The sequence below is a fragment of the Podarcis liolepis genome (assembly GCF_965112155.1).
Source record: "Podarcis liolepis genome assembly, chromosome: 10".
NCBI classification, from domain to species: domain Eukaryota; kingdom Metazoa; phylum Chordata; class Lepidosauria; order Squamata; family Lacertidae; genus Podarcis; species Podarcis liolepis.
The window spans coordinates 25,795,461-25,808,649 of NC_139562.1; the positions used below are offsets into that span (position 1 = coordinate 25,795,461).

Below are 13,189 nucleotides of genomic sequence, written 5' to 3' on the forward strand. Positions count from 1 at the left end.
CCCAACATATCATCACATAGCCATTAAAATAATACAGTACAGATGAAACACATCATTCATCCAAAATCAGAAAATATCATTTCCTAGACAAGAATGAACACCAAACAACTATTGAAAGGCAGACCGCTAGTGCTGTCTAATACATGGAAGGCAGTGTTGGGACCAAGTGAGCTTCCTTGTGCAAGGTGTTCCATAATTGGGGGGCTACCACAGAAAAGGCCTGTTATCTTGTTGCTACCCTACAAGTATCTCTTGGTGGAGACACACAGGATGTCTTCAGATGATGATCTCAGTGTTTAGATAGGCCTATACAGGGGAAAGGAGGCCTTAAGGTATTGGTGTCTTGAAGCATGGAGGTCAAAGGCAGCACTTCAGATTGGCAGCCAATGTAGTTTTGACTGCGTAGTCCCAGTTCATGTTTTGGCTGCTACATTCTGCAGTAGCTTTGATTTCGAACCTTTTTCAGAGATAGCCCAATGTACAATGCATACATCATGATCAGGAATATTTGAAAATCATCCGCATGTCTGAAAACATGTCATAAACACGCCTGGGAACATTAGCCAATCACAGCTCTGGAGGCATTCATTTGTGAATTTTCAGGTGTGGAAATGCTCTTTAAATGGTATGGGAAAGACACGAGGGACCTGCTGTGGAAACTTGGTGACCTGTTTTGAGAAACACTAGAGCAGGAATATGGAGTATGACAGAAAATCCCAGTGTTCTTGGAAGAAAAATGATGTGTCTTGTGATTTCTTATTCTAGGGGAGCAGCTATCGGGAAGGTCTCACTCCAGTTCTCAGTTTGCTAACAAGATGCTGCCGATCTCACCGGAACATAAGGAAGTTTATTAAAGCTCAGGTGAGATACCACAGAGATAAAGGTAACAAAGGAATGCAAACACTTGACAGGAAGGCTATTTTAAATATTAAGGGATCTTGTTTATATTTTCACAAGGTATGTAATACCTTTATCTTGCTTTATAGCCCTGGGAAGCCCTTAGAGTTGCTTGCAAAATTATTGCTTGCAAAAAACTCACATTCAAATGGGGGAACCTTTGGCCCTTGAGATGGAGTTGGAATCTAGCAACCATTGTCCCTGCCCATTGGCCAGGCTGACTGAGACTGACAGGAATTAAACACCAGCAGCTTCCGGGGCGGGGGGCAGGTTTCCCATCCCTGGAGTACAGGAAGGGAAGCTGCATGATGCCCATATGGAACCAAGATTATTCAGGCAGCATTTCTTGCTCTTATCCTTTTCCCTTGGTCTCCTACCTGGCACTGTCTCCCACTGATGACCTCTGAGGCAAGCGAGTGGGTCTGAGCAGCTGGGTCTCTTCCCTCTTACTAGTAGTTGCTCAGCAGCAACAAAGGAATGGGGCTAAGACCTCATTGTAGAGCTAGGCAGAGTGTTAAAGCAGAATTTTTACAAATACTTTTGAATAAGAAAGTGTGGTGAACACTTTCCACTGGAGATTAATTGCTCATATTACTTGTTTTTGTCTTTAGGTGTTGCCTCCCTTGAGAGATGTATCTAATCGCCCTGAAGTTGGCACAACACTGAGAAACAAACTAGTGCGACTCATGACTCACGTTGACCTAGGAGTGAAGCAAATCGCTGCAGAATTCCTTTTTGTTCTTTGTAAGGAGAGAGGTACAGGCTGGTTCTTATAATGAATGTGGGTGGTTATTCCAGACTTCTGAACAATTGCTTGCCTGGTTATCTCTTGACAAATAGAATATGCTTCTGAACAATCACAAATGAAAGTTTTTTAAACTGGTAGAGTTTATTGAAGTTGTAATATGTAACAAATGCCTACTTGAATATGGGCAGGTGGGACAATAAACCTAGTGGGTTTATTTTGCATGTCTGAATTAGAGGCAACGCTTTGACTCCCCCCCCCCACACACACACACATTAACAGTGTTGTCATTTCACCAGTATGGACAGTTGTACTGTATAGTTATATATAAACATCTTGCATTTTATGTAAGAAATTGGAAATACAAGTATTTAGTTGCCACAAGAAGTGTAAAATTCTAAAATCAAGGTTTAAATTTGATTATTTTAGGTGACAATATTTTCCTTAAGCCATGCATGCTGCTTTTCTTAGTTGAAGAACTTTTTTCTTTTTTCTTTTTCTCAACTCTTAAGTTCTGTAGAAAAGCAGAAGACATGCCAACTTCACTGGCATCTTAAAAAGAGAACTGTTCCATGCCACATCAGACAGGGCGCATTCAGACAATCTGAAGACTTCATTTATGTTTGAATGTGACTTAAATTTAACAAACTTGTAGAACTTAAATCCATAGCTTAAAGATGTTCCCAAGGCAGCTCTTGTCTCTCTCTCACTTTTCAGTTGACAGCTTACTGAAGTACACTGGCTATGGCAATGCAGCTGGGCTACTGGCAGCAAGGGGCCTATTAGCAGGAGGAAGAGGGGAAACCTGGTACTCAGATGACGAAGATACAGACACTGAAGAATACAAATCTGCAAAGCCAAAGTATGGTACTGCTTGGGTCTCTCACCTCAACCCCCCCTCCCCTCCAGTGTGGTAGCCAGCTTTGTATCCTCCAGATGTTTGGAGTACAACTCATATGACCTTTGCTGATGAAAGTTGTAGTCTACAACCTCTGGAGGAGTACCATGTTGGCCACCCCTGGTCTCGTCTCTAACGTTGTCTAAGATATGTTCTCTATCACAAAGGGCTGAATTATGGACTAAAACTTTGATTACCGTATTTTTCGCTCTATAAGATGCACCCGACCATAAGACACACCTAGTTTTTAGAGGAGGAGAACAAGAAAAAAATATATTCTGAATCAAATGTTGTTGAAGAGGCTTTGCACAGCTATCCCTGAAGCCAGAACAGCAAGAGGGATTGCTGCGTAGCTCTCCCTCTTGCTGTTCTGGCTTCAGCGATAGTTGCGCAGCCTGCATTTGCTCCATAAGACGCACACACATTTCCCCTTACTTTTTAGGAGGGAAAAGGTGTGTCTTATAGAGTGAAAAATACAGTAGCTTCAAGTGACCTTGATTGCAATGGGTGCCCAAGGTACTCCTAGAATTGCCTGCCTGGTGAGCTTATTACTAAGAGTTCTTTGGTAGATAAGCCAAACTAGATAAGCCAATGTAGATTTGAAAGTTGAGGCTACTCACAGGTTTTGGTGCCATTAAGCATTTAGGTATGTTCATGTGTCTTAGATGTCAGCTATCAAGTCAATAAAGAATAAGCTTTGTGAAGGATTATTGGTTATATTTGGTTTTTTTTAAGCTGCCTCATGGAAAAAAATCTTATTTTTTCTTATATTCTCTTTCCCCCTCCCTCCCTCCCTGCCCCTGACCACAAAGCATTAACCTTATTACAGGTCATTTAGAAGAACCAATGCCCAACCCAATGGACGAAATGACTGAAGAACAAAAAGAATATGAAGCAATGAAACTTGTCAATATGTTTGATAAGCTTTCTAGGTAATGTAACTAAGTTGCTTTTCATTTCTGAGGGAGAAATTCTTTGGCTCTATAGATAGGGCTTGAGACTAAAATGGCCTGGGTAGCCCTGACAGATGATTTCTGAGATAGATGGCGTCTCTTATTAATTTTCCTGGACCTGTCAGTGGTTTTTAGTACAGTGGTGCCTCGCAAGACGAAAAGAATCCGTTCTGTGATTCTCTTCGTCTAGCGGTTTTTTCGTCTTGCGAAGCAAGCCCATTGACGGATTAGCGCTATTAGCGGCTTTTAGCGGCTTATCGGATCAGCTGATAAGCGGCTTAGAAAAAGGGGGGGAACCCGCAGGAACTCGCAAGACATTTTCGTCTTTCGAAGCAAGCCCATAGGAGATTCGTTTTGCGAAGCACCTCCAAAACGGAAAACTCTTTCGTCTAGCGAGTTTTCCATCTTGCGAGGCATTCATCTTGTGGGGCACCACTGTACCATCAGTCATAGTATTTTACTGGACACACTTGGTGGGTTGGAAGCAGAAGGCACAGTTTTGCAGTGGTTCTGCAAACCAGGCCAGTTCCAGAGGATAGCATTGAGAGGCTTCTGTTTGACCCTGTGGAAGTTAATCCATGGGTTTCCTGAGGGTTCCATTCCATCTCCAGTGCTGTTTGACATCTGTATGAAGCTGCTTGATGAGGTTACCTGGAGCTTTGGAGGCTAGTTGGCATCCTTCTATTTCGAGAGACAATGGAGGAGTGTGCCTTTGGGGGTGAGATCAAGCTGTTGGAAGGTTGTAGCGCCTGCTGTGGCTGTAGAGACTGATATGGGAAAGATATGTTTTGTTGCAGCTGGGGCAGATGAAGACATCCAGCTGTGCTGCTGCAAATGCACAAACCCAAATATTCCTCAATAGCCATATATGAGCATGGAGCTTTCCAAATAATTGGATAAATGTTTTGTATTCTTTTGTGCCTAGACACATTTTCTTCATAATTTAGATGTTATGAAGAACATCAAGGTTGTTTGACTTGGAGAGTCTTAGTAGGATTCCTTTTAAATGATGAATCATGTAAATACTCAAAGAGTAGCAGTAGAAGGCTTTGCACAGTATTCCAGAAGAGTGCTAGATATCTAATGTTTAAGAAACTGTTTTTCCTAATCTGTCAGACACTGGCATTCCCAAAACTACCCTCTGTTTTATAAAATGTAAAATATAGCTAAACAACTAGTCTGCAATTCTTTGTGTTTGTACATCATGCATGCCTGGATGTTTTCCGTATTAATTAAAATGCTTATTAAATACTTTTTCCTGCAGTTATAAATTGGTGGCACAGTTATGAATTAATAGTCTGAATTAAAACGACAGAGTGCTTTTTCCAAGCCAATGTTGTATTAATAGCAGGAATGCTTTTGCTGATGAAACAGTCCCAATTACCATAGTTTGGGTTTTGTTGTACATTGACACGAAGTCAACAAAACAAGTATGCCACAGAACTGGCCTAAGTAGCAGCCTTACTCATTAAAAATACAGAATTAATCATGGCAGTGACTGAAGAAAGCAACGCTTCCATAGGTTTTTCCTCGCCTTTTCTAATTGTGGAACAAAATATTGTACATAAAAGGATCGGCACTATTATGTAGCACTCAATTATAGGGAGGTGAATAGGTCCCCAATACACTATTTTATCAAAGGAACAGGCCAGTGTTTGCAATCTGATTGTTTCATTACAGAGAACCGCCATTAGTTCCATGTGTTAACACTGACCTGTTGTGCACAGGGCAGGCAAGAAAGAAAGACCCTTGAAAACAAGGGAATGGTTTTGGAGTCGTTATCAAGCTAAATGGCAAGCAAGAGGCAGAAGCAAAGATTGTGTAGGTGAATCTGAAGGGATTAATGGGGTATCTGCTAACAGAGAAGGAAAATGCATCATGTTAAGGTTTTCATTATGGCATGTTTTCTAAGAATTGTCGAATATAATCCTTTTTTATTTATAAAAAATCCTCCAAACTTATTTGGCAGTTCTTAATCAAGGGTCAGTCAAACATGTTCATAAAATATATTAATACATGTGTCTCTGTTTGGAAAAAAATTATGAAAAGTGCCCCAGAAGTCATAATTCTGCCTTGTAAAATGTTTGGTTCTGATGGTTTCCCCTTTGCTTCATTTAGAAGATTAAAAGATTCTGAGTGTGAAATAGTTTTCTTAGAGTGATGGATTATGGGCCGTACTTCATATTTTAGAGGACAGAGCTAAAATTTCTACCCTGTGGTGGTCAGGTTTTTGGAATGTGGCAAGTAGTTCTGTATTACGGAATTATTGCATAGGAATGAAGTCCACTATTCTCTTAATTTTCCTGTAATCTTCCTGCACCTGCATTACTCAAAACATGTGTTGCTGCGCTATTGGGTTTATGGCTATATTTTATAATAAATTGCTACTCCGTTATATATGTTTAATTGGAAATAAGCTCCATTAAGCTCAATGGAACTTACAGCCAGGTAAGTATAGGGGTCGCAGCCTTAATTGGTGGAAGTTGTTTGGCTCAAAGTACCCTATTTCATGTCTCTCTCATAATCTTGGTGATTTCATTCTTTGTATAACCAATTTTGACACTGTGATGGGCCTCTCCTAAACCAGTTTTGAAACACCTGCGAGACACCTGTGAAGAGTGATGTACAGTGGTACCCCGCAAGACGAACGCCTCGCGAGACGAAAAACTCGCAAAACGAAAGGTTTTTTCGTTTTCGAGTTGCCTCGCAAGACGAAGTTCCCTATGGGCTTGCTTCGCAAAACGAAGCTTGCCCCGGGGACAGCGGGTCTTCTCTTTTGAAGCAAGGGGCGGCGGGGAGATCGCTTCTCCCCACCGCCCCTTGCTTCAAAAGAGGTCCGGGGGCAGCGCTTCCCGCTGCCCCCGGACCTCTTTTGAAGCAAGCGGCTGCGGAGAGAAGCGATCTCCCTGCAGCCGCTTGCTTCAAAAGCTGCCCCCGATCTCTTTTGAAGCAAGCGGCTGCGGAGAGAAGCGGGGTGGCTGGGGCAGGTGTTCCCGTCCCCCGCCCGGCTTCGCAGCACCGCTCCGAAGCTCGGCGGTGGGGGCAGGTGTTCCCGCCCCCCCACCCTGCTTCGGGGCAGCGTTCCGAAGCGGGGTGGCTGGGGCAGGTGTTCCTGCCCCCCGCCCGGCTTCGCAGCACCGCTCCGAAGCTCGGCGGTGGGGGCAGGTGTTCCCTCCCCCCCACCCTGCTTCGGGGCAGCGTTCCGAAGCGGGGTGGCTGGGGCAGGTGTTCCTGCCCCCCGCCCGGCTTCGCAGCACCGCTCCGAAGCTCGGCGGTGGGGGCAGGTGTTCCCGCCCCCCCACCCCGCTTCGGAGAAGCGATCTCCCGGACATCTTTTGAAGCAAGCGGCTGCAGGGAGATCGCTTCTCCCCGCAGCCGCTTGCTTCAAAAGAGGTCCGGGGGCAGCGGGAAGCGCTTTCCGCTGCCCCGACCTCTTTTGAAGCAAGCTGCTGCGCTTCTCCCCGCAGCGATCTCCTTGCAGCTGCTTGCTTCAAAACAGGTCCGCGACCTCTTTTGAAGCAAGCGGCTGCGGGGAGAAGCGATCTCCCTGCAGCCGCTTGCTTCAAAACAGGTCCGGGACCTCTTTTGAAGCAAGCGGCTGCGGAGAGAAGCGATCTCCCTGCAGCCGCTTGCTTCAAAAGCTTTTGAAGCAAGCGGCTGCAGGGAGATCGCTTCTCTCCGCAGCCGCTTGCTTCAAAAGAGGTCCCGGTTACACCTGCCCCCACCGCCGAGCTTCGGAGCGGTGCTGCGAAGCCGGGCGGGGGGCAGGAACACCTGCCCCAGCCACCCCGCTTCGGAACGCTGCCCCGAAGCAGGGTGGGGGAACACCTGCCCCCACCGCCGAGCTTCGGAGCGGTGCTGCGAAGCCGGGCGGGGGGCAGGAACACCTGCCCCAGCCACCCCGCTTCGGAACGCTGCCCCGAAGCAGGGTGGGGGGGAGGGAACACCTGCCCCCACCGCCGAGCTTCGGAGCGGTGCTGCGAAGCCGGGCGGGGGGCAGGAACACCTGCCCCAGCCACCCCGCTTCGGAACGCTGCCCCGAAGCAGGGTGGGGGGGAGGGAACACCTGCCCCCACCGCCGAGCTTCGGAGCGGTGCTGCGAAGCCGGGCGGGGGGCAGGAACACCTGCCCCAGCCACCCCGCTTCGGAACGCTGCCCCGAAGCAGGGTGGGGGGGCGGGAACACCTGCCCCCACCGCCGAGCTTCGGAGCGGTGCTGCGAAGCCGGGCGGGGGGCAGGAACACCTGCCCCAGCCACCCCGCTTCGGAACGCTGCCCCGAAGCAGGGTGGGGGGGAGGGAACACCTGCCCCCACCGCCGAGCTTCGGAGCGGTGCTGCGAAGCCGGGCGGGGGGCAGGAACACCTGCCCCAGCCACCCCGCTTCGGAACGCTGCCCCGAAGCAGGGTGGGGGGGAGGGAACACCTGCCCCCACCGCCGAGCTTCGGAGCGGTGCTGCGAAGCCGGGCGGGGGGCAGGAACACCTGCCCCAGCCACCCCGCTTCGGAACGCTGCCCCGAAGCAGGGTGGGGGGGAGGGAACACCTGCCCCCACCGCCGAGCTTCGGAGCGGTGCTGCGAAGCCGGGCGGGGGGCAGGAACACCTGCCCCAGCCACCCCGCTTCGGAACGCTGCCCCGAAGCAGGGTGGGGGGGCGGGAACACCTGCCCCCACCGCCGAGCTTCGGAGCGGTGCTGCGAAGCCGGGCGGGGGGGCAGGAACACCTGCCCCAGCCACCCCGCTTCGGAACGCTGCCCCGAAGCAGGGTGGGGGGGCGGGAACACCTGCCCCCACCGCCGAGCTTCGGAGCGGTGCTGCGAAGCCGGGCGGGGGGGCAGGAACACCTGCCCCAGCCACCCCGCTTCGGAACGCTGCCCCGAAGCAGGGTGGGGGGGGGGACACCTTCTGAAGGCGGGCGGGGGGGCGAAAGTCTTTGTCCCCCCTGCCTGCCTTCCCAGGGGCTTTTAAATCGCCCCAGACAGCGGAGGAGTCCTCCGCTGTCCCGGGGCGATTTTAAAATGCCGCCCGCCAGCATTTTAAGATCGCCCGGACAGCGGAGAAGTCCTCCGCTGTCCCGGGGTTTTTTAAAATGCTGGGGGTGGGAAGAAAAGCCCTTGTCCCCCCCCCCCCCAGCCTTCAGAAGAGGTCCGGGGACAGACTGTCCCCGGACCTGGTCTGAAGGCGGTTTCCCTAGGAACGCATTAATTGATTTTCAATGTATTCCTATGGGAAACCGTGCATCGCAAGACGAAAAAACCGCAAGACGAAGAGAATTGCGGAACGAATTAATTTCGTCTTGCGAGGCACCACTGTATACTTAAAAAAATAATCTCTGAAAATATGGTGTGGGGATGATGGGGTGGGGGGGGGGGTTGTGTGTGTGTATATGTGTGTGTGTTTGGAGGATCAAAATGTTGCCCTCCTTGGCCTTACAGCTTTTTCCATAATCCACATATAATAAACGAGATTATAATCAGATGTGAGGCAATGAAAGGCTTAAATAAATCTTTGCTAATACTGTTTGATTGGCTTAATCAATAATTAATCATCTTTACATGAGGCTGTAGCTTGTGGAGTAGATATAATTGGATTAGCTGTGAGAGGCCTTCAGAGCTTTGAAGAGATTAAAATGGCTGTCAATCCTGTAATTAAACAGCTGCAAACAAAAGCAACAGTTTAAAAAAGAAAAAGGAGGGGCGGCAGAGAGAGAGAGAAAGCTGACTGAATCTAAATGAATCCACAAGTCCTTAAGCACCACTAGAGGCTGGCTGTGTAGCCCAGATCTCATTTCCTGACTGACTACTTTCCCTCAGTGAAATGAATATGTATGCAGTTGTGGTTTTAAGCAGGAGGGGTAGCTGCTCCCCACATGACAGGTGGGATATCGACAGCCATGTTAGCAGGATTTAAGAATTAACAAAGGCAGTTTCTTTATTTCCCTATTTTTACTTAAACAGAGAACCTGTTCTTTGTCCTTAGCCCATTAGTGGTTGACTTCTCTTTTTTTCATATTGGTCTTAATTGGCTCCATGAATGTGGCCTGCCTGAATTAGGTCTTTATTAGTGTTGTGCTCCTGTTTCCCCCACCAATCAATTTTGTATGAAGCTCTGTTCACTCTTTCATAGTAAGGATTTGAGCTCCCTCAAAAATGAGAATGACTTAATATCTGGATTTTTTTTTCCAATTAGTGTTGGCTTTTTCATTTAGATAATTATTCTTTATCTAATGAAAACATACAGTTCAGTATATACATAATTGGTCTATTTGCTAATGCTTTTATATACTTCTAAATATACATATTAAAATTATGACAAATTGTCAATAAATATAAAACATGTTATTACCTAATTATGCTTCAGAGCAAGAGAGGGTACTTCTTTTCATTCCTTTCCTTCTTTTAAATAAACAAATGATCTACTCCTTGAGATTTTTAATCCTTTTTTGTACATTGTGTTACTAAATTCAAACTCCTTATAATTTCTAAACATTTTTCTGTTTTGAGTCATTTGTTCCCAGAGTTTCCTTACTAAATCCATTCTATTTTTCCAGGGTTTTTACCAGTTATAATATACAGTGCTTGCTTCTGATGGTTTGGGTTTATTTGATTTGATTTTACTTACAGAATTCAACAAAAACCAGAGGGGATTCTATGAGATTTCACAGCAATATATATATATATATATATATATATATATATATATATATATATATATATATATATGAGAGTGTTGGTGACCATGGACCAGAAAAATATGCATCAGAAGACATTTTGAATTCTCTTTTTAATAAGGTCTGCTTTTTCAAAAGCTACCTAGTGGGGAAATGAGGAGAAGAGATGGCAAATGTTGGCACTGTGGTAGAGATAAAAGTGATTTCATCCACCTATGGCGGAAGTTTGGGAAACCTATAGTTTTGTTGAAGGCCTACAATTAATCTGACGCACAGAGCTACTGAAGTGATCTTGAATTATGAGAACAGAAAAATCACACTTGAGTAGCTGAGCATTACACGTACAAGTATGTTGTGGAGGAACGTTGCCCGTGAGGTGACTAGGCTAGTTCTCTCTGATCTTATTTTTAATTTAAAAAAAATTATATACTTTTCTTTTTTGCAGGGACAAGGTTATAACACCAATGGGAGTGCGACCAGATGGCACAATGACGCCTTTGGAAGAAGTAGTCTGTCAGTATCAGACCAACGAGCAAGAGAGTTCAGACTCTGACTAGAATATCAGCTGCTTTTCTTTCTCACCCACCTTCCCTTCACCCACACCATCTTTTATTATCTAAATATTAGACCCTTCAGTGTTGCAGCAAATGTTTTATCCATCAAAATGGATTGAATTATAAATTTTGTGGTGTAACTATACTAGCATTTCTAAGGCCTCGATTTATATAGCAATGAAAACACCCCATTTATTAACTTAAAAGCTAATTGTATTTCAGTGGGATGAAAAGTGTAGTGTGAAGTTTAAAAATAAATAAATGTTAATGTTTATCTGATACACCCCCCCTTTTTTTTAGATGCCTTACATCAGCCCTCTGTCAAAAGGCAGGAAATAGATTGCCTAATTAGATGGATAAATGTTAAATACATGTTAGGGGAAATGTTAAATAAAAGTTGACACAGTAAAATTGTCACTGTAGTGGAACAAGCTACCCAAACGGCGCATCTTTTTAAATCTCCGGTCTGTGTGTGTGTGTGTGCGCGCGCGCCTGGCTGTCATAATTAAACAGTCTCTGAAGGATGGCCAAGTCTTATTAAAGCATTCAGATTTAGATCAACTGAATATCTATTTTGTTAGAACACTTTCATTTGTCCCCAGATCCAGATGAGATAATGGGCTTGAATCCTGTGGCTGCAGAGGGGCTCTCTACGTGGCCTAGGTCAGGCATGGCCAAACCTGGCCCTCCAGCTCTTTTGGGACTACAATTCCCATCATCCCTGACCACTGGGACTGTTAGCTGGGGATGATGGGAGTTGTAGTCCCAAAACAGCTAGAGGTCCAAGTTTGGCCGTGCCTGCTTATGTGAATAATTCTATTTAAAAAACCACACACACCCTGGTCTTGGGACAGTGGCTGGCCTGAAAACATGGGTTGACAAGGCTTTATAGAGGCTTAAACTAAAGAGTTGGGAAAATGCCGTGTTAAACATTCCTTTTTTGCTGCTCGGATGTCTTTATAAAGAATTATGTATGAAAATAGTCTCTAATGTATGAAGCAATGGAAAGGGAGGGCAGATTGTGTTGAATTATGTTGCTTATGTGGAAAGAACCTAACTATAATAAATGCTCAGTGGAGGACGTGTTGCATTCTATCAATAAAACTTTATATAAATTAAATATGTAGCATTGTGAATTTTTAGAACTGAAATTCCCATGTCATTTCGCCACTCCTCCTTTCCTCCTTAATCAACAAGAAGTGTTTGCTAACTTCAATGGGGTTTCCACTGTAGAACTTCCTAGTAGATTGTGTCCTTCCTCAATTCATTTCCCTGTCTGTAATAAGTTTGGGTTCAATACATTGAGGCAAGACATTATTATTATTATTATTATTATTATTATTATTATTATTATTATTTATACCCCACCCTCCCCAGCCAAGACTGGGCTCAGGGCGGCTAACAACCAATAATAAAAACAAGTTGATTAAAATACAACTTAAAAAACAAGATTAAAATACAACATTAAAACATTAAGATGCAGCCTCTTCACAGGAGGTGAAAGAAAAAAAGAAAGAGGGGGAGGGAATCAAATTGATTCTAAGCCAAAGGCCAGGCGGAACAACTCTGTCTTACAGGCCCTGCGGAAAGAAATCAGATCCCACAGGGCCCTGGTCTCATGAGACAGAGCGTTCCACCAGGCCGGAGCCAGAGTTGAAAAGGCCCTGGCTCTGGTTGAGGCTAATCTAACTTCCTTAGGGCCCGGGACCACTAGGGTGTTGCTAACACAGTGAATTTCATGAATTTGCAGCCACAACTAGTTTTATGCTGGAGCCCCTTCAGCCAAACAGGCTTCATTCACCCCATCACACTGTTCTCCAGAGATCATCTTGACACTCCCATCCCAATGTTTCTTTTAAAGAAATGTCTTTAAATTACTACAATCACGACTGTCTAAATTGCTTGATGGGATAATTCATGGTTCCAGTCATTGGACTGTACCCAAAACTAGTTCTACAGACCCATGGAAGTTCATGGACTTAGGTCTATTAAGGTCAGTGGATCTGCTGTGAATTGAACTTTGATGGATACAACCCATTGTGTTTGTTCTTCACCCAACCACATATAGTATTGTTTGCATCTTTATTTAGGAATAAGTTGGCAAAAATTTTAAGTTGATGAAGTGATTGCTGTCCAGTAGCTGTTGCTTTGCATGGTTTGAGCACCAATAAATCATTATTCTATGGGCTGGTTTTATACCAAGTAGCCACCCTGCAGTCATCACTAGGAGTATGCAGCCTGCTATGGCAGTCGTGTGCAGTTGTCATTTGTGTGGATCGGGTCCACGTTGTGGGGAGTTTACATGGCGTTTAAGGACCTGGGATAGTTCAGTCATGGGACTTTTAATCTCAGGTTTGTGAGTTTGAACCCCTCACTGGGCAAAAGATTCTGGTATTGCAAGGGTTTGGACTAGATGACTCTCATGGTTTTTTGCAGCTATGATTCTACGCTTAGCCATGATTTCAAGGGCAGACT

The 13,189-nt window shown here is 45.5% G+C and overlaps 1 protein-coding gene across 4 annotated transcripts in view; it reads left to right on the forward strand.

The window, feature by feature from the left end:
* Positions 1 to 11,834, forward strand: part of RIC8B (RIC8 guanine nucleotide exchange factor B) — a 31,521-nt gene extending 19,687 nt beyond the window's left edge. For 2 of the 4 annotated variants that reach the window (XR_014516347.1, XR_014516348.1), the window contains exons 6-11: positions 766 to 861; positions 1,509 to 1,653; positions 2,360 to 2,504; positions 3,353 to 3,472; positions 10,606 to 11,368; positions 11,493 to 11,834. Coding sequence is in view for 2 of the 4 variants with exons in the window: in XM_083462176.1 (XP_083318302.1) it covers positions 766 to 861; positions 1,509 to 1,653; positions 2,360 to 2,504; positions 3,353 to 3,472; positions 10,606 to 10,717 (618 nt within the window). In the remaining 2 variants the exon portion in view is untranslated. Of the gene's footprint in view, positions 1 to 765; positions 862 to 1,508; positions 1,654 to 2,359; positions 2,505 to 3,352; positions 3,473 to 10,605 lie in introns of all 4 variants that reach the window. The other 2 variants (XM_083462176.1, XM_083462177.1) reach the window with 1 other exon arrangement.
* Positions 11,835 to 13,189: the final 1,355 nt, after the last annotated feature.